The 20395-nt window shown below is 43.0% G+C and overlaps 2 protein-coding genes across 2 annotated transcripts in view; both read right to left on the bottom strand.

The window, feature by feature from the left end:
• LOC309701496 (NLR family CARD domain-containing protein 3-like) overlaps nt 1–20395 on the bottom strand; it is a 391901-nt gene that overhangs the window by 222961 nt on the left and 148545 nt on the right. The gene's annotated exons all lie outside the window — the stretch shown is intronic.
• LOC309700193 (NLR family CARD domain-containing protein 3-like) lies at nt 16407–18775 on the bottom strand (the record flags this gene model as incomplete). The annotated part of the gene is made up of 3 exons (XM_082523641.1): nt 16407–16527; nt 16664–18434; nt 18766–18775. The coding sequence occupies 3 exons, from the start codon at nt 18773–18775 to the stop codon at nt 16407–16409; spliced, it is 1902 nt and encodes a 633-aa protein (XP_082379767.1).

Genomic DNA, 20395 nt, shown 5'->3' with positions numbered 1-20395 from the left:
CCAGCACTTTCACACAAACATCTACTGTCATTATTGTCACCAAACTCTGTGGATCCTTTATTGCAAATTCAAATGGGATCAAATGGTCAGACAAAAGAGGGTTATGAGGAAATATGATGAAATGTTGTGTATTAGCAGCAACTTATTGAATCATTTTCCTCAGAAACCAAACAAAATGATTGACAAACATGTTTTTACAAACTCAGTGTTGGACTTGGATCAGCAGGATAAGCTGATGTTTAAAGGCATTTGAGTCTCGCTGTATGAGAGTCCAGTTCTTACTCAATATTTATGGATGATGTTCTTTCAGTGTTGCACTTTGTAGACGCTCCCTGAGCCTCACAGCCAGCTGCACATGGACCAGCTGACATTACCCAGCATTAGAGGCGGCTGTAAAAAATTCATGTTCCCATTTAAATGGTTTTAATTTGAATAAAACGATGTTGATTCATTCAATCCTGAATCGATGTTTAATATAAATGTATTTTGCCAGAATCTCAGGTTAAAGCTCACAAACTATTTCAACAAGCAGCAAACAGATAAAACAGTAAATGAGAGCAGCTAAACACACAAAGATGGAAACACAGAGCGTGGATCGTTCACTCGACGGCACGTACACGGACACGCCGTCGGGGCTGAAAGTGGACAGCTCACAGATCCTGAAGCTGCAGGTTTCATCTGTCTCCAACCAAAACTGAGTGAAGCAGCAGCAAAAGAAGATCCAAACTCTGCTTCACGTTTGATCAATATGCTCATGAATTCTCTCTGACTTTGGCTGTTCCTGCCTGCACAGCTCTCTCTCTCTCAGTGTACTCCAAGAACAGCTTCAAACATCTGTTTCTGCATCATTCACTGTTTATTAGCCACCAGTCTGCTGTTGTGTTCAGTGCTGTCGGCCTCTGACAGTAAAGCCTCATTTCTGCTGTTCCATGGAAACTTTTTAAAATGATGACAGATTACAAACTCTCAGCTGTGTCTGTAATCAAACCTCTGTAACTTTGCTTCACTTCAGCAGCATCAGCTCATGTTCACATGTTGATTCATGGTTTTCATGGTTGATTCACCTCATTTTTTTAAAAATGACCTCTGACAGGAAAGTCTCATTTCTGCTGTTCAACACTGAAGAAATGTAAACTTTCAAAATGATGACAAATTGGAAAACACAGAGCTGTGTCTCTTTTTTTTTGTGTGTCCCGTTTGGATCTTTAGCCATCAGAATTGTTGTCTTAAGGCCAAGAAAGATGCCAAGCGGATTTATTTTACCAAGTGGATCATCATGGCCTTTCCATATTGGTCCATTTGATTGACCTTTATTATAATTATGAATTTATTTTATTTTCAGTTGCTACAAACGGGACAGACATGACTGGGGGACAGGACAGGGAGAAAGAATGAAAGAAAGAGAGGGAGAGAAAGAAAACCAAAGGGGAGAAGAGACGGTGAGAAAGGGGGGAAGAAAAAAAGAAAAACAAACAAAACACCTGGATCACCTGTATGGAGAAAAAAAAACAGAAGAGAAAGCAAACAACATAATAAAAACAGCACCATCACAATAAACTAGCTAGTAGTAGATAACAGTAGATAATAAATAATAAACGATATTGTGCAGCACGCAAGATAGACAGCGCACAATGTGCTTAGAGGCAGCAGCCATAAAGGTGTAGTCCGCGTCTGTGAACACCCGTGTGTACACCTGTGTGGATCAGCATGCTTGTATTCCAAAGGTTTCTCCATGTAACGATCTGCTAGGGAGTGTGGGGAGCCACAGCCCCGTCCACCAGGGTATGAAGCAGGTATGGAGGAGATCCAGGCCCCAGATATCCAGAGGCCCCAGAGTACAAGGACCCGAGGAGGACCACCAAAAGGGGGGGAATCGCCAATCGGCCACCAGGAGTGAGCCGGTACATACATGAGCGCCCAGCCCCAGACGACAAGGACCACCAACACACCAACGTCTGAGGGCATCAGAGTGTGGTGAGGGGAGATAGGCCTCCGTACTTTGGAGGGCCTGAGATGTACCCAGAGAGGTTGAGTCTAAGACCCAACCTGACACATAGACACAGACGAACAGGCGCACGCGGACACAAACGTGCATTCCCACCCCATATGCACAACCAAATACTCGGCACTCACCCAACGTGTAGACAGACACAAATATAAACTGCACAGACCGTCGCACTCCCCAAACATACTCTATATCCCAAGTCCAGGTACCCCCGCCCTCAGAGGGGCAAGCCGCACCTAAACCCAGGAGATGTAACCCTTCTCTCTGGGGCGGAGGCAAGCGGACCACCTCTTTGATTAGAGCTGTGTGTCTAATCAAAGCAGAGATGGAACGATGCCACTTTTATGTCCGATATCGATATGAATCCAATATAGTCGATTTTATAATCAAACGTTTTTTTAATATCTTGCTGCATTTTGTATAAGTTCATACTCAAGTTTAAAAAATCTAAACACTAAAGCTGTTCAGTTATACCTGTCTGCAAAAACACACTGCAGCCAAAACATTAGACAATACTGATCTTTGTATTTTGATGCGGACGTCAAAAACTCTTTGGTTGTGAATAAAAGAAGTGCAACATCAGCACAAAATAATGTTTCTATTGAACAACTAACACAAACAGGTTGTAGAATGGAGCCTTTTATACTCACAGCTGAACAGAAACAACATCCAGAGTGGAAAACAGTGCAAACAACTGCAAACAGGCTTCATGACACTCATGTTTGATCAGGATGGATGTCAGTGTGAGCTGTTTCTATCACATTTAACCTCACAATCAATTTTGTCTCATTTCTATACAAAACTTAACACAAGTATGAAAAAAGTGTTTTTGATTGTTTTGTTTTTTGAACCATGAAACTGTTTAACAACACAGTTTGATTCAAAGTCAAACTTGAGTCTGTCCATCGTTCGGTCAGACTGAGCAATGACAGCACACAGACGTAGACAACAGCTCTCTCAAACACCAAACTCAGGTCCTGTTGATGCTGATATACAGTGACACAGTTACATGGGTGATTCATCCTTTTAACTTTATCTTTAAACAGCTGCAGCTGTCACTGACAGCGCATGTGGTACTTTAACCTTTGGACTGTTTTCATCAGTTAATTATGGAGTTACTACAAAGAGTGAAGCTATAGGATGATCTGTCTGCTGTCACTGGGTGGTGCTGAGGTCTGAATCTGAGGACGGCTCCTGTAGTCACAACAAGAACACAATCATCACAAACTGAAATATAAATATGATGGAGTAGAGCTTGAATTAGCTCCAGAATTTAAATATCTTGGGGTCATTCTAGACCCAACATTATCCTTCAAGAGTCACATAAATAAAGTGTCCCAGGTACTTAAATTTAATAATCGAAATTTTAATCATATACGTAATAATTTAAATATGAATGTTGCAAAAACTTATTTTTACTCAATGATCATCTCTCATATGGACTATTGTTTGACGTCCTGGTCACTTGCTTGTCCAACAACACTTAAAACTATTGAAAACATTTATAAAAGAAGTTTAAAACTACTTGACAAAAAACCGACTTCCCACCACCACTGTCATGTGTTAAAAAACATAAATTACTGAACTTCACTAACTAGGTGAAACTTAAAAGAGTGAGTTTAATATATAAAGTCTTACACTCCCTTGCTCCACCACCATTAAAGCAGTTCATTAGGCATAAAGAAAGCTCAGACAGGACCACTCGAGCTACAATCCGAGGAGACTTGTTTATACCCCACAGACGGACAGCATTTGGGCAGAACGTCCTCTCTGTCCAGGGAGGCCATCTGTGGAACAGTCTTCCTCAACCCATTAGAGAATGCTCGACATTCAATTTGTTTAAGGCAAAGGTTAAAAACTGGTTATGGACAAATCAAGTGTGCGATCATGTATGAATTGTATAGTTTTAATGTTTTATTTGGGAACAGAATGGTGTGTGTGTGTAAGTTTGGTGACGGAGTTTTTATTATGAATGAATGATGAATTTTTATGAATTATTATGTCTATTTTTTATGCTTAAGGACAACAGATGGAAATTAGTCCTTGGCTATAATCTGGTATGTTTACATTCATGTAAATTTTTTTTTACATTTATGTTCATTAACATGCACTGTCCTAAATAAATAAATAAATAAATAAATAAATAAATAAATAAATAAATAAAGTTTATCTCTCAAATCTGAAATAAAGCTGATCCTTCTGTCCTCACACACTCGGGAGTGTTCTTCTCTTCTCTTACATTTTTTCAGTCCTACAGTTCTGCTGACAGCTGACATATGAGCTGTTTATTTAAAAAAAGCCTTATATACGAACAGATGTTCCTATATCATGTTCACCTTTGAGTTGTTGGAGCTTTATAAATGGACATCTGCAAAGATGTGATGATGGAGCAGGTTTCAGTGCTGCTGCATCCTGGTCACAACATACGGAGGTGGTATCAGCACTGGTATCAGCACTGGTATCAGCACTGGTATCAGCACTGGTATTGAAGAAGAAATATTAATGCTTCAAACTATTTGTCTTAAAGGATGGAAGCTGTACAGAGTTCTGCACATGTGTCTTTGTGAACATACCTCATTAACAATATTTCAGACAGTTTTTAACCTGAATATTTGCAACAAACTCAGTATAAAAAATACAGTCAGTGCTAAAAAATTAATCAGTCGAAAAATTAAAATTTTAACTTAAGCTGCCAAGAGGAAGTCGTTGGTTTCAGTAAATATCAGGCTTTGCTATTTGATCGGTTTTTACAGATTAATGAGGAGTTACTGAAGTGCCAGGTTTTTAAAGTAGGTGTTACTGTCTTTACACATGTGGAGACTGAAAACATGGTGCTGTTTAATAAGATATTTAATATTCAGCTCTGCACAGGAGCTGCAGCAGGGTGCAGCCTGTTGCCTTTACAGTATAATACTTGTAATAAAAGTACAGTAACGGTAATTAGTGACTGAGCAGCCCGGGGCGTTTCTCTTGATTTCTTTAGTCAGGGTAAATTCATTCACCTGCACGGGTTAGCTAAACAAACCCTGACGGCCGAGTGCTCATCTTAGCTAGCTAGGTCTCAGGACCGAGCTAAGGACGGTAGTTACGGAGTAGCTTACAAACACGTTTAACTTACCGAAAAAGTGCAGCGGGGCCTCGGGTCCATCTGTCGGGTAGTCCAGTTTACTGAAGAACACCTCAGGCTGTCAGGTTAAAACACTCGGTCGTGTCTTCGTAGCGTAAACGCTGGCCGCCCTCTCAGAGCCTACCTCTATCTGCTATTCCCGAACAGAGATACGCAAGTTTCTCCGTGACTGCAGCTGCCAGTCAATTCAATTCAATTCAATTTTATTTATATAGCGCCAAATCACAACAAAAGTCGCCTCAAGGCGCTTCATAGATACAGAGAAAAACCCAACAATCATATGACCCCCTATGAGCAACCACTTTGGCGACAGTGGGAAGGAAAAACTCCCTTTTAACAGGAAGAAACCTCCGGCAGAACCAGGCTCAGGGAGGGGCGGGGCCATCTGCTGCGACCGGTTGGGGTGAGAGAACGAAGACAGGATAAAAGACATGCTGTGGAAGAGAGACAGAGGTTAATAACAGATATGATTCAATGCAGAGAGGTCTGTTAACACATAGTGAGTGAGAAAGGTGACTGGAAAGGAAAAACTCAATGCATCATGGGAATCCCCCGGCAGCCTACATCTATTGCAGCATAACTAAGGGAGGATTCAGGGTCACCTGGTCCAGCCCTAACTATATGCTTTAGCAAAAAGGAAAGTTTGAAGCCTAATCTTAAAAGTAGAGATAGTGTCTGTCTCCCGAATCCAAACTGGAAGCTGGTTCCACAGAAGAGGGTCCTGAAAACTGAAGGCTCTGCCTCCCATTCTACTTTTAAATACTCTAGGAACAACAAGTAGGCTTGCAGAGCGAGAGCGAAGTGCTCTAATAGGGTGATATGGTACTACAAGGTCATTAAGATAAGATGGGGCCTGATTATTTAAGACCTTGTATGTGAGAAGCAGGATTTTGAATTCAATTCTGGATTTAACAGGAAGCCAATGAAGGGAAGCCAAAACAGGAGAAATCTGCTCTCTCTTTCTAGTCCCTGTCAGGACTCTTGCTGCAGCATTTTGGATTAGCTGAAGGCTTTTCAGCGAGTTTTTTGGACATCCTGATAATAATGAATTACAGTAGTCCAGCCTGGAAGTAATAAATGCATGAACTAGTTTTTCAGCATCACTCTGAGTCAAAGCTGCTATGATGACGTTACACCCCATTTTAACATCACCGCTGTCGGAATTAGAATCAAACTTGGACATAAATCAGCGTGATGAGAACTATACCTCCAAAGGTCGGGTAGGCCAGAAGTAAACGGCTATGAAATGGGACGGTCTAGCCTTCAGATTAGCATCACCGCTGTCTCGATGGAGTTTAATAAACTCAGCTGTCTGCTCCTTGCTATCTAAAATATAACAGGACACTGGAGTAAACTCTCGACCATCTCACACTTCTGCTTAATCAGTTTTCTGTTTGACGTTTATTCAGCTGTGTGAAAACCACCCGGGGGATTAATAAAGTGGCTTGCAAAAGTATTCGGTCCCCTTGAACTTTTCCCCATTTTGTCACATTACAGCCACAAACACGAATCATTTTTTATTGGAATTCCAGGTGAAAGACCAACACAAAGTGGTGCACACGTGAGAAGTGGAACGAAAATCATACATGATTCCAAACATTTTGTACAAATAAATAACTGCAAAGTGGGGTGTGTGTAATTATTCAGCCCCCTGAGTCAATACTTTGTAGAACCACCTTTTGCTGCAATTACAGCTGCCAGTCTTTTAGGGTCTGTCTCTACCAGCTTTGCACATCTACAGACTGAAATCTTTGCCCATTCTTCTTTGCAAAACAGCTCCAGCTCAGTCAGATTAGATGGGCAGCGTTTGTGAACAGCAGTTTTCAGATCTTGCCACAGACTCCTGATTGGATTTAGATCTGGACTTTGACTGGGCCGTTCTAACACATGGATATGTTTTGTTTTAAACCACTCCATTGTTGCCCTGGATTTATGTTTAGGGTCGTTGTCCTGCTGGAAGGTGAACCTCCGCCCCAGTCTCAAGTCTTTTGCAGACTCCAAGAGGGTTTCTTCCAAGATTGCCCTGTATTTGGCTCCATCCATCTTCCCATCAACTCTGACCAGCTTCCCTGTCCCTGCTGAAGAGAAGCACCCCCAGAGCATGATGCTGCCACCACCATATTTGACAGTGGGGATGGTGTGTTCAGAGTCATGTGCAGTGTTAGTTTTCCACACAGAGCATTTTGAACAAAAAGTTCCATTTTGGTCTCATCTGACCAGAGCAGCTTCTTCCACATGTTTGCTGTGTCCCCCACATGGCTTGTGGCAAACTGCAAACGGCACTTCTTATGGTTTTCTGTTAACAATGGCTTTCTTCTTGCCACTCTTCCATAAAGGCCAACTTTGTGCAGTGCACGACTAATAGTTGTCCTATGGACAGATTCCCCACCTGAGCTGTAGATCTCTGCAGCTCATCCAGAGTCACCATGGGCCTCTTGGCTGCATTTCTGATCAGCGCTCTCCTTGTTCGGCCTGTGAGTTTAGGTGGACAGCCTTGTCTTGGTAGGTTTACAGTTGTTCCATACTTCTTCCATTTCTGAATGATGGCTTGAACAGTAGTGATGTGACGTTCTGTATCGAGGCTTCGAAGCGTGTGTCGAGTAATGGAGGGGGCGTTTCCGCGAAGCGTGTATCAAGGCTTGCTTCATTTATGGGAGGAGCTGAAAATGATGACGTCCGAAGCCTCGCTGTCCGGCTGTACCACGTGACTGGTTCAGGAAGCGGTTCAAACTTTGCCGCGAGCTATGACAGCGATATAAACCCCTCAGACCCCATTCAAAATGTGGGCGTTTGATCGAGAGTTGCGGTTAGTGAGAGTTAGAGACAGTTTGGAAAAAAAAGAAATCGCCTACGACCTGCCACAGTGGAGAAACTGTTGTTTTTAAATAAAAACCAATGATGTGTCCCCTAAACACTAATCACTAGGGGTGCAACGATATTCGTATCGATATTGAACCGTTCGATACAGTGCTTTCGGTTCGGTACGCATATGTATCGAACAATACAAAATTTGTAATTTATTTTATCAACTTTCCTTCTGACGATGCTGTCTGTGTTGAGCGCTCAGTGAATCTGCGTTCGACTACTCCGCCTAGGCTGTACTGTCCAGCGCAGATCCACTGAGCGCTCAACACAGACAGCATCATCAGAAGGAAGAGCGCAGGGCAAGCTAGCGAGACAGAAGTTAAGCACTCCTTGCAACTTGGACCTCGCCCATCCTCATTCAGATCTGGCATTTGGAATTATTTTGGTTTTCATGTGACGTATGACCCTGAAGGTAAGCGAGTCATGGACTAAAGTAAAACAGTATGTTGGATGTGCCACGCAATGCTCAATTACATGGGTGGGAGCTAGTGTGTTAGCGCAGTTAGCTCGTTAACGTGTTGGCCGTCTAGCCCCATGCACGGGGCGATCGGCGGTAGCTCGTTAACGGAGATTTGCCGTGTTGTGGCGTTAAGGTCATTTCAACAAGATTAACCTGAAAGCACTAGTGGGAACATAACGAATATGACTGCACATTTACACCGACATTATCCTAGTGCAAAGACAAAGATGAGTGATTCCTCAATCAGATACAGGGCTCGCAATATCGCTAGCCCGACGTCCCGGGGCTAGCGATTTTTTCAGTCGGGGTACCAAAATCTATCTCTGCCCTGCCCGTCGGGCTATTGTAGGAAGGAAAAATATATGTCAATGCTTTTGCATTCTTTCGGAAATGTAGCTGGGTAATTATGTCATTGGCATCGGTGAGCCACTGTCAATATGTGACATATTGAAATCGCGTTTGAATTTGCGCTTGTTTTTTTGCTTTCACTTTGCAATCGTGCGAACTGTGTATAGAGAGCGACAGCACTGATTGGTGAGTGATGATAATTTGTGCACCAATTCCTCTGACATTGTCTTATTAATCGTTAGCTTACTATGCAAACATGACAAGTGAAATCTCCCGCAGCAAGCTTAAACATGTGAGAAGTTGATCGCGCAGAGAATCGCTGAGCTTATGTGAGTGCGCGTGTAAAAGCAGCAGAATATATATTTTAGTTCTGCTGAGCCAAATAAGACAGGTCAGGGTGAAGAAGTGACAGCCAAAGAAAAGCTTACCACAAAATGGAGAAGTTATGACAAATCAGACTATAAGGTAAAAAGAAAGTGCAGCTTTATGGTTTCATGGACAAAAGAATTTCTGTGGCTGCAATATGACGAGCTAAATAACCAGGGGTGCACATAAGTGGTGCGCATTCTCTGTCAAAATAAAAAACACGCACAAGGGTTAGGGTTAAATTTAAAAACTGTACTTTTGAGTTAAAATATATATTTATAATTTTAATAAATGACAAATTAAAAAAGCATGAACATTTTTTTTGTATCGAAAAAATATCGAACCGTGACACCAAAGTATCGAACCGAACCGAACCGTGAATTTTGTGTATCGTTGCACCCCTACTAATCACTGTCCTTGCCTCAATGTTACAAAAGCACAACCACTGTCCACACCTCACCTCACAGTATATGATCATTTCCATTTTAGGCATTTCCAAATAATCATTTTCCATACTGCCAGCATAAATATACACAGTATACTGCCATCACTACAATATAGATGTTTTACACACTCCTTTTGTTGTTGACATTCACAGGCTGTGTGCAAAATGCCACACTCTTCAAATTCATGCCAACTAATATTTTTACGTCCAGTAGGTGTCCTGCTAGAGCAAATGAAGCTTCAAGAAGCTTCGCGTTGGGGTGAACCAATTGGATGAAAAGCTTCAGTGCTTCATGAGGCTTCATCTGCCCATCACTATTGAACAGTGCTCCGTGGGATGTTCAAGGCTTGGGAAATCTTTTTGTAGCCTAAGCCTGCTTTAAATTTCTCAATAACTTTATCCCTGACCTGTCTGCTGTGTTCTTTGGACTTCATGGTGTTGTTGCTCTCAATATTCTCTTAGACAACCTCTGAGGCCGTCGCAGAGCAGCTGTATTTGTACTGACATTAGATTACACACAGGTGCACTCTATTTAGTCATTAGCACTCATCAGGCAACGTCTATGGGCAACTGACTGCACTCAGACCAAAGGGGGCTGAATAATTACACACACCCCACTTTGCAGTTATTTATTTGTAAAAAATGTTTGGAGTCATGTATGATTTTCATTCCACTTCTCATGTGTACACCAGTTTGTGTTGGTCTTTCACGTGGAATTCCAATAAAATTGATTCATGTTTGTGGCTGTAATGTGACAAAATGTGGGAAAGTTCAAGGGGACCGAATACTTTTGCCACTGTAAAGGTTTATTTTGTCTAATCTAATCTAATAACTTTAATCTCAGCCAAACTGATTTACTCAGGAACAAATAAAACACTGAAAAAAGTCAAACAATAACATTTTTAGGTTGTCTAAGTCACTTATATATTACGTTTAACCTGAGTAGCGAAAGACCGCGGTGATCTGAACATGATGTGCCGGGAGTTTGCTGTTCTCGGCGGCTCTACTGACCCTCGAGCTCTCGGCTAGCTATCGAGCTGGTGGGTAACAGACGTCTCAGAAACGTCGGAGCACTTTTGCAAATATGCGATATCTTGATAAACTGAGCAGATATTTAAAGTTTACACAGCTACATTCTCACCTGAAAATATGTTAAAAGTTTATTTTGTGACCCAGAAAGAGTAATAAGAGTAATATTGAAAACTTAGTAGCGACCGCCATTGCCGGAAAGTGGAATTGGATGGGCCACGCTATGAATTCTGGGATATGGTGGGCCACGAAGGACACACCCGACCCATCCTTTAATTTTGGGGAAAAAGAGGACGCATTGGTCGGCTGCATTCAGAGGAGTCTATGAATTTGGACAGCCTTCATCGTGTCGCTGTGACGTAATCGGTCTACAAATGCGTCCTCAGGAGGATGCAGCCCATGAATTTGGACACCCCCTATGTTTACTACTGCATAGACACATTGAATTTCCAACACAAGGAAACGACTTTTTGGATAATGTTTTCACCACCAAGGGAGGAGATTACAAAGCCCCCCACCCACTTTGGTGCCTCTGATCACATCACTGTTATGCTAATGCCAGCATACAGGCCCCTGGTCAAAGTCACTAAACCAGTTCGTAAGCAGGTACGTGTGTGGCCAGAAGGACCTGCAATACTGCTTTTCCACCACAGACTGGGAGATCCTTAAACAGGCCGCCACACATGACAACACCACAGACCTGCAGGAATATACAGAAACTGTCATTGGCTACATCTCAAAAGGCATCGATGAGGTCATAGAGACCACTGTCCAGGCCAATCAGAAACCATGGCTCACAGGTGAGGTCTACAGGCTCCTGAGGGTGAGAAATGCAGCCTTGAAATATTATCCAATATTATATTACATTATATTATATTATATTACATTATATCCCCTTTCACATTAGAGCCACAACAGGACCCACTAGAACATGGGAACAAGTAAAAGTGAAATATAAGAATATTCTACAGAATGGTAATATTTATCACTTATATTGCTTTTCGTCTCTTGGAAAGAGACCCTGAAATAATCTGTTTGTTTATAACAGCAACCAAGAAAAGGGCAGAGCAAAAAAGACAGGTGGTGGTCCTGCACCCCCTCGTCAACAAGTTGGTTAAGTAAATAATACCCTCACGGGAAAATCGATATCTCTCTATGAGCACACTGTCGCGCTGAGCTAAAGGATCCTGTCTGTCCCGCAATATACGCTGGATTCTGAGGACTCTCCTTAACGGTCTTGCACCTTCCGCAATGGGTGGCTCGCGTAAACGGACAGGACATGGCTGCGACAGGCTTCCCAAATCCACCTTCGCTTTTATAGCCGTGGTCTCTCATCTTGATTACACAAAGTAATTTGCAATTACTACTCTGAAATATGAATTACATCTGTAATAATCACATACATGTAATAGAATGTTAATAGTACATTTCCCTTTTTTAGGAAATGACCTGTATGTATCTGTGTGAAATCAATAAACAAACAAAGGGTTGCCGATCAATGTTTCTACTATCGATGCGTAGCCCCTGTTAAGCCACCCAGTGATCTCACATTACTTCATCCAGCTATACTAATCGTCAACAACAGGTGTGTTCGGAGTACCGGAATAGCAAGCTCAAAGTTGGCGCGATGATTTGATCTTGGATGTAGTAAGCGAGGTACGAAGAACGGACCCCAGGTAAGAACATTGTTGAGGTTTAAATTTATAATCTTAAATACTTATATGCTGATTATATTGCTTTATAAGAAAGGCCCAAATCTGAGTACACTCTGTGCCGACAGGACTGACAGGAAATTACATGCTTTTGCAGGCGAAAAGTGAAACTAAGCAGAGTGTTTGGTCGAAACTTAAAGTGTGTGTGATGTCTATATAAATGACTAGGCTTGCTGTTTTGTGCTTCAGACCTGGGGTTGTGTGTTCAGGTCTCCATATCCGGATATGTAAAATAAAGATAATCTTTTAAAGTAAAAAGACCACTTTTGAGCCGTGTCTTTTTGGCCATAACGAATACCAAAAGAACCGGAATTTAATAACATTAAAACCAAACAATAAATGAGCAAAGTAGTGCATGATAAATATAGATGACAAATACAAAGTGCAATATAGAAACACTGGGTAAAAAGAAATGAACAATTAAAAAGGAGGATAAAAGATGTGAGCAGTAGTTAAACAGTAGAAATAAATATATAATAAACAAATAAAAATAGATAATAAATAAAAGCCAGGTCTGAAAGGTGAGTTTGGCTTTAAAAGCATGAAAACACACTGCTGTCTTCAGGAAGGCTGCTCCAGTAACTTTCTATGCTCGCTTTGAGGCTGCAGCTAAGGACTCCAACAATGCTAGTGCTAGCGGCGCTAACGGCTGTAGACAGGAAGATACTGCCAGCACCGGAAACGTGCTCGTCATCTCCGAGCATGAAGTAAGGAGAGCCTTCAAGAGAGTGAACACCAGGAAAGCAGCAGGACCAGACGGCATCCCAGGTCGTATCCCAAGAGACTGCGCATACCAGCTAGCTCCTGTGTTCACTGAGATATTCAACATCTCTTTATCTCAGTCGGTGATCCCCACATGCTTCAAAGAGTCCATCATTGTTCCTGTCCCGAAGAAACCCCACCCTGCTTCTCTCAATGACTATCGCCCTGTAGCCCTCACCTCAGTAGTGATGAAGTGTTTTGAACGCCTGGTCAGAGACTTCATCATTTCTTCACCACCAGACACACTGGACCCACTACAGTTCGCTTACCGTCCAAATCGTTCCACAGACGATGCCATCTCTCATCTCCTCCACACATCACTTACTCACTTGGACACTAGAAGGGGGAATTATGTTAAAATGCTCTTCATAGGGGGCAGGGATAGCTCAGTAGGTAAAGTGGGCACCCCATGATCGGAAGGTCGGCGGTTCGAATCCACTTAACGGCTACCCTGAGGTACCCCTGAGCAAGGTACCGTCCCTACACACTGCTCCCCGGGCGCCTGCTTAGTGGGCTGCCCACTGCTTCACTGAGTGAATGGGTCAAATGCAGAGAAAAACAAGTAATTTCCCCATGGGGATCAATAAAGTATCCATTATTATTATTATAGACTACAGCTCTGCATTTAACACCATAATTCCCTCCACACTCACCACCAAGCTGGAGCATCTGGGACTCAGCTCATCTATGTGTCAGTGGATCTCCAACTTCCTAACTGGCAGACCACAGGCAGTAAGGATGGGCGGACATGTCTCAGCCTCCACCACTCTCAGCACTGGAGCCCCCCAGGGGTGTGTTCTGAGCCCCCTGCTGTACTCTCTGTACACATATGACTGTGTGGCCACTACCAGCTCCACCACCATCATCAAGTTTGCTGACGACACCATCGTGGTGGGCCTGATCTCTGATAACAACGAGACGGCCTACCTGAAGGAGATTAGGAATCTGGAGAACTGGTGCCAGAGGAACAACCTCCTTCTAAACATCAGTAAGACAAAGGAGCTGATAGTGGACTTCAGCACTAAGCAGGAGAGGAACTACCAGACCCCCGTCATCAACGAGTGCCCAGTGGAGAGAGTGGACAACTTCAAATACCTCGGAGTTCACATCACGCAGGACCTGTCATGGTCCTGTCACATCAACACCATGGTGAAAAAGGCCCAACAGCGTCTCTACCACCTCAGACGCTCGAGAGACTTCCTTTTTTTTTTTTTTTGTCCCGTTTGGATCTTTAGCCATCAGAATTGTTGTCTTAAGGCCAAGAAAGATGCCAAGCGGATTTATTTTACCAAGTGGATCATCATGGGCTTGCCATATTGGTCCATTTGATTGACCTTTATTATAATTATGAATTTATTTTATTTTCAGTTGCTACAAACGGGACAGACATGACTGTGGGATAGGACAGGGAGAAAGAATGAAAGAAAGAGAGGGAGAGAAAAAAAGAAAACCAAAGGGGAGAAGAGACGGTGAGAAGGGGGGGAAGAGAGAAAAAAACAAACAAACAAAAAAAACAAAACTCCTGGGTCACCTGTATGGAGAAAAAAAAACAGAGGAGAAAGCAAACAACAAAGAGCAACATAATAAGAAAAAAAAAAGCACCATCACAATAAACTAGCTAGCAGTAGATATCGATAGTTACTAAATAATAAACGATATTGTGCAGCACGCAAGATAGACAGCGCACAGTGTGCTTTGAGGCAGCAGCCAAGAAAGCTGTAGTCCGCGTCTATGAATACCCATGTGTACACCTGTGTGCATACCTGTGTGGATCAGCATGCTTGCATTCCAAAGGTTTCTCCATGTAATGATCTGCTAGGGAGTGTGGGGAGCCACAGCCCTGTCCTCTATGGTATCAAGCAGGTATGGAGGAGATCAAAACTCCAGACATCCAGAGGCCCCCAGAACACAAGAGACCAAGGAAGACCCACAGAGGGGCAGCCGCGCCACTGTCCCAGTAAGAGCTGAGGAGAGTCCCAGATGAGGGCTCATTCAGCAGCCGCGGAGCAGAAGCCAGGGGGAGTTGCAGTGACGCGCCCGTGAGCTCCGCCGGCAGCCAGCTGTGCCTGAGTGACCGAGCCCCAGGCCGAGAGGCCGGGGGCACCCCACCTCCGAAGTGGCCCGAGCGAGCCGCCAAGGAGTGAGCCGGTGTGTACCCGGACGCCGCTTGAGAGACTTCCAACTGCCCTCCAAGGTGCTCAGGAACTTTTACTCGTGCACCATAGAGAGCATCCTGACGGGAAACATCTTAACCTGGTTCGGGAACAGCACCATGCAGGACAGACGAGCTCTACAGAGGGTTGTGCGATCAGCTGAGCGCACCATCCGCTCCGAGCTCCCTGACCTGCACTCAATCTACAGCAGGCGGTGCTGGACCAAGGCCAGGAAGATCGTGAAGGACCTCAGCCATCCCAACAACAGACTGTTCTCTCTGTTGAGGTCAGGAAAGCGATTCCGCTCCCTGAAGACCAACACAGAGAGACTGAGGAGGAGCTTCTTCCCGCAGGCGATACGGTCTCTCAATCACACCACCACACAGTACTGACCCACACATACAGTTCTTACACACACACTGGACATTCTGGACATTGTTTTCACTTCATCACTTAAATCACTTTAAGCATATTTGCACTGCACAAGACATAATGTGGATTGCACAACACTGGACACTATATTCTTCATTTCAAGCTAATACTTGTACAGCTGCTGTTATTGTGTATATATTTATTTATATTTCTTCATACATTCTTATATAGTTCTATATTGTGTATTTTGTTGTACAGTTATTTTATTTTCAACTTTAATTTATGTATTTTATCTTATTCTTTCCCAGTTAAATTTACCCTTCATTCTAATTTGTGTTGTACAGTTATTTCATTTTTAACCTTAATTTATATTTTATTCCTTCCTAGTTAAATTTACCCTTTTTAATTTTTCATATTTATTTCCTATCTTATTCATAGCCTTTTCCTTTTTTGTTTTCTTTAGGTCACGAGCAGTTGTCCAAGCATTTCACTACATATCGTACTGTGTATGACTGTGTACGTGACAAATAAAATTTGAATTTGAATTTGAATTTGAATTTGAAAGTCATCTACATGTGGGTTTAGTTCTGACTTTAGGGACAAGTAAAAAAATAAAATAAAATAAAAACATCTGTCCAGACAACCTGACAGTCAAAAATATAAACTCAGGAACTTAAAAGGAAAATTGTGCTGACTTTGAACGTCCGCATCAAGATAAACTTACAGATTTAAGAGTCAAAAAGTGTCAAAAAGTCTGTATCCTTACCTGAGAGTTTCAAGTTTACAGTCAGGACTCTTTAGTCCAACACACAGCAAATCCAATCCTGAATCCTGCAGGTAGTTCGAGCTCAGCTCCAGCTCTCTCAGATGATTGGATGGGGAGCTGAGAATTTCAGACAAAGCTTCAAAGCTTCTTTTTGAGAGTACACAACGACGCAGCCTGAGGAAGAATAACAATGGAGACATATTATTTTATTCATCTAGCATTATTAAACATATTTGTTCATAGATTCACTTACAGCACTTTCTTGGATGCTTTGACCACTGGCAGCAGCTTCAAAAATCCCTTCTCTGAACAGGAGTATTTCTCCAGGTCGAACTCATCCAGATCTGATGACAGTAAGATGAAGACCAGAGCCGACCACTGAGCAGGAGACAGTTGATCTGTGGAGAGACGTCCTGATCTCAGGGACTGTTGGATCTCCTCCACTAGAGAACGATCATCCAGTTCATTCAGACAGTGGAACAGGTTGATGCTTTTCTCTGCAGACAGTTTCCCACTGAGCTTCTTCTTGATGTACTGGACTGTTTCCTGATTGGTCTGTGAGCTACTTCCTGTCTCTGTCAGCATGCATAGAAGATCCTGATTGGTCTGCAGTGAAAGACCCAGGAGGAAGCGGAGGAACAAGTCCAGGTGTCCATTTGGACTCTCTAAGGCTTTGTCCACAGCACTCTGGTAGAAGTCTTTTACAGTAAGTGTTTTCTGGAAGATTTTAAAGCGAGGAGATTGTTTCTTAAGCAGGTTGACTCCAGAGTTGATGAAGGTCAGATAGACATGAAGAGCAGCAAAGAACTCCTGAATGCTCAGATGGACGAAACAGTAAACAACGTTGTTGAACATGTGGCACTCATCAGCTTTAAAGATCTGTGTGAACACTCCTGAGTACACTGAGGCTGCTCTGATATCGATGCCACACTCTGTCAGGTCTGATTTATAGAAGATCAGGTTTCCTTTCTGCAGCTGATCAAAGGCCAGTTTTCCCAGAGACTCAATGATCTTCCTGCATGACTCTGTCTCAGCTCCTCCATCATACTTGATGTCCTTCGTTTTTAGGTGAAATAGCACAAGGCGTAGGTAGAGCTCTGTGAGAGTCTTAGGCAGATCTTGACTCTCTTTGTTCTTCATGACAAACTCCAGAACTGTAGCAGTGATCCAGCAGAAGACTGGGATGTGGCACATGATGTGGAGGCTTCGTGATGTCTTGATGTGGGAGATGATGCTGCTGGCCTGCTCCTCATCTCTGAATCTCTTCCTGAAGTACTCCTCCTTCTGTGGGTCAGTGAACCCTCTGACTTCTGTCACCATGTCAACAATGTCACAAAGGATCTTATTGGCTGCTGCAGGTCGTGTGGTTATCCAGAGGCGAGCAGAGGGAAGCAGTTTCCCCCTGATGAGGTTTATCAGCAGCACATCCACTGAGGTGGACTTTCTAGGGTCAGTCAGGATTGCAGTTTTGTGGAAGTCCAGAGGAGGTCGACACTCATCCAGACCATCAAAGATGAACACAACCTGGAAGTCTTCAAAGATGTAGATTCCTGCTTTTTTGGTTTCAGTAAAGATGTGATGAACAAGTTCCACCAAGCTGAACTTTTCCTCTTTCAGCAGATTCAGCTCTCTGAAAGTGAATGGAAACATGAACTGGATGTCCTGGTTGGCTTTGTCTTCAGCCCAGTCCAGAGTGAACTTCTGTGTTAGGACTGTTTTCCCAATGCCAGCCACTCCCATTGTCAGCACTGTTCTGATTGGTTTATCTCTTCCAGGTGGGAGTTTAAAGATGTCTTCTTGTCTGATGGTTGTTTCTGGTCTGTCTGGTTTCCTGGATGCTGTTTCAATCTGTCTGACCTCATGTTCATCATTGACCTCTGCAGTCCCTCCCCCTGTGATGTAGAGCTCTGTGTAGATCTGACTCAGGAGGGTCGGGTTTTCTGTTGTAGAAATCCCCTCGAGCACACACTGGAACTTCTGCTTCAGGTCTGACTTGAGTTTGAGCTGACACTCAGTGAGAATCTCTGCATGAATAAACAGCAAATGACACAAATGAGAAAACTGCATTCTGGTTACTGTGGTTATGTGTTCAGTTCACTGGACTCTTGGTGTCATGATCCGAGTGAGTCTGAGTAACTTTCCACAGCATCAGCTCTCCTCGCCTGGGTGGAGCCCTCCTCACTCCTCCCTGCTCCTCACCTGTTGCCAATTACTCCGGCAGTATTTATGAGCAGCACTCACAATGAACCTTCTCCAGATTGTGTGCTTAGCACAGTCAGTTCTCTGCCTCACATTTTGTCTTGTGCTCCTCAGCTTGTTTCGCGTAACCCTCTTTTCCTGTTCCCTAGTCGGCACCTGGATACATCTTCCAACTCTCGCCATAAGTCACGCCTCAGGATTCTGCCCTGCCACTGCTGGGAAAACTCACTCTTGCAAACTGCCATCCTCAGCTGCCTGCCTCCCTGTGCACCCACATCTCACTCTGTACCCAGATTTAATTCATCTCCTCCTCCAGCTGATCTCCACCTGCAGCCACGTAACACCTCTTAGTTTTTAAATCTTGGACTCATTCACTACACTGTGGACCACTCTGATTATTATCTCCTTTGTTCCAGTGATCCTGGATAGTTTCTATTCGCCCGATTCTGCCCCTGTTGTTCCTTTGACCTGCCTCAGCTTATGTTCTGGCCTCAGCTCTGCACTTCTCATAATACCTCGCTTGCTGTTGAATTTAGCCGTGATTCAGCTTTCTCTGTCAAGAAATCTAGTAAAATACATTTCTGTTAAAAGTCACTCAGCCTCCGTTTTTTGGTTCTGTGCTTGACTCCATTCCTTTTCATGAGCCATTGAGCCCTGACACTTGGGTTATAACTGAGGGCAGGTTTTATAGAGACACATTTGATTTAATTGTGTTTATTTATACAGCACCAAATCAATACTAGCAACATTTCACATATTACATAAACAACACTATGGAGCCAGTAATGAATAAATATGTAGAATAAATGAAAGAATTTTTTTTATTAATTCCTCCAAATAACAACAACAGTCACCCCAATGTGCTTTATATTGTAAGGTAAAGAACCTACAATAATACAACTGAAAAAAAAAAAACAAATATCTTTTTGGGTCCTGAAAACTGAAGGCTCTGCCTTCCATTCTACTTTTAAATACTCTGTGAACAACAAGTAGGCCTGCAGAGCGAGAGTGAAGTGCTCTAATAGGGGGATATGGTACTACAAGGTCATTAAGATAAGATGGGGCCTGATTATTTAAGACCTTGTATGTGAGGAGCAGGATTTTGAATTCAATTCTGGATTTAACAGGAAGTCGATACAGGAGAAATCTGCTCTCTCTTTCTAGTCCCTGTCAGGACTCTTGCTGCAGCATTTTGGATTAACTGAAGCCTTTTCAGCGAGTTTTTAGGACTTGCTGATAATAATGAATTACAGTCATCCAGCCTTGACGTAATAAATGCATAAACTTGTCACGGCTGGGGCAGCAGTCGTGCGGTGGAGTTAAATGAGGACCCAAGTTGCAGACAGTGGTGGAGATGCGAGTGAGGTTTTATTTACAGTGAACAAACCAAGGTGAGGGCAGAACTAAACATAAACCTAAACTGGAAAAACTACAGTGGCTTGCAAAAGTATTCGGCCCCCTTGAACTTTTCCACATTTTGTCACATTACAGCCACAAACATGAATCAATGTTAGTGGAATTCCAGGTGAAAGACCAACACAAAGTGGTGCACACGTGAGAAGTGGAACGAAAATCATACACCATTCCAAACATTTTGTACAAATAAATAACTGCAAAGTGGGGTGTGCGTAATTATTCAGCCCCCTGAGTCAATACTTTGTAGAACCAGCTTTTGCTGCAGTTCCAGCTGCCAGTCTTTTAGGGTCTGTCTCTACCAGCTTTGCACATCTACAGACTGAAATCTTTGCCCATTCTTCTTTGCAAAACAGCTCCAGCTCAGGCAGAT

The sequence above is a fragment of the Aulonocara stuartgranti genome (genome assembly GCF_965226115.1).
Source record: "Aulonocara stuartgranti genome assembly, chromosome: 23".
Classification (NCBI taxonomy): Eukaryota; Metazoa; Chordata; class Actinopteri; order Cichliformes; family Cichlidae; genus Aulonocara; species Aulonocara stuartgranti.
The sequence above is the reverse complement of the archived record's forward strand: the minus strand, read 5'-3'. Positions and strand labels throughout refer to the sequence as shown.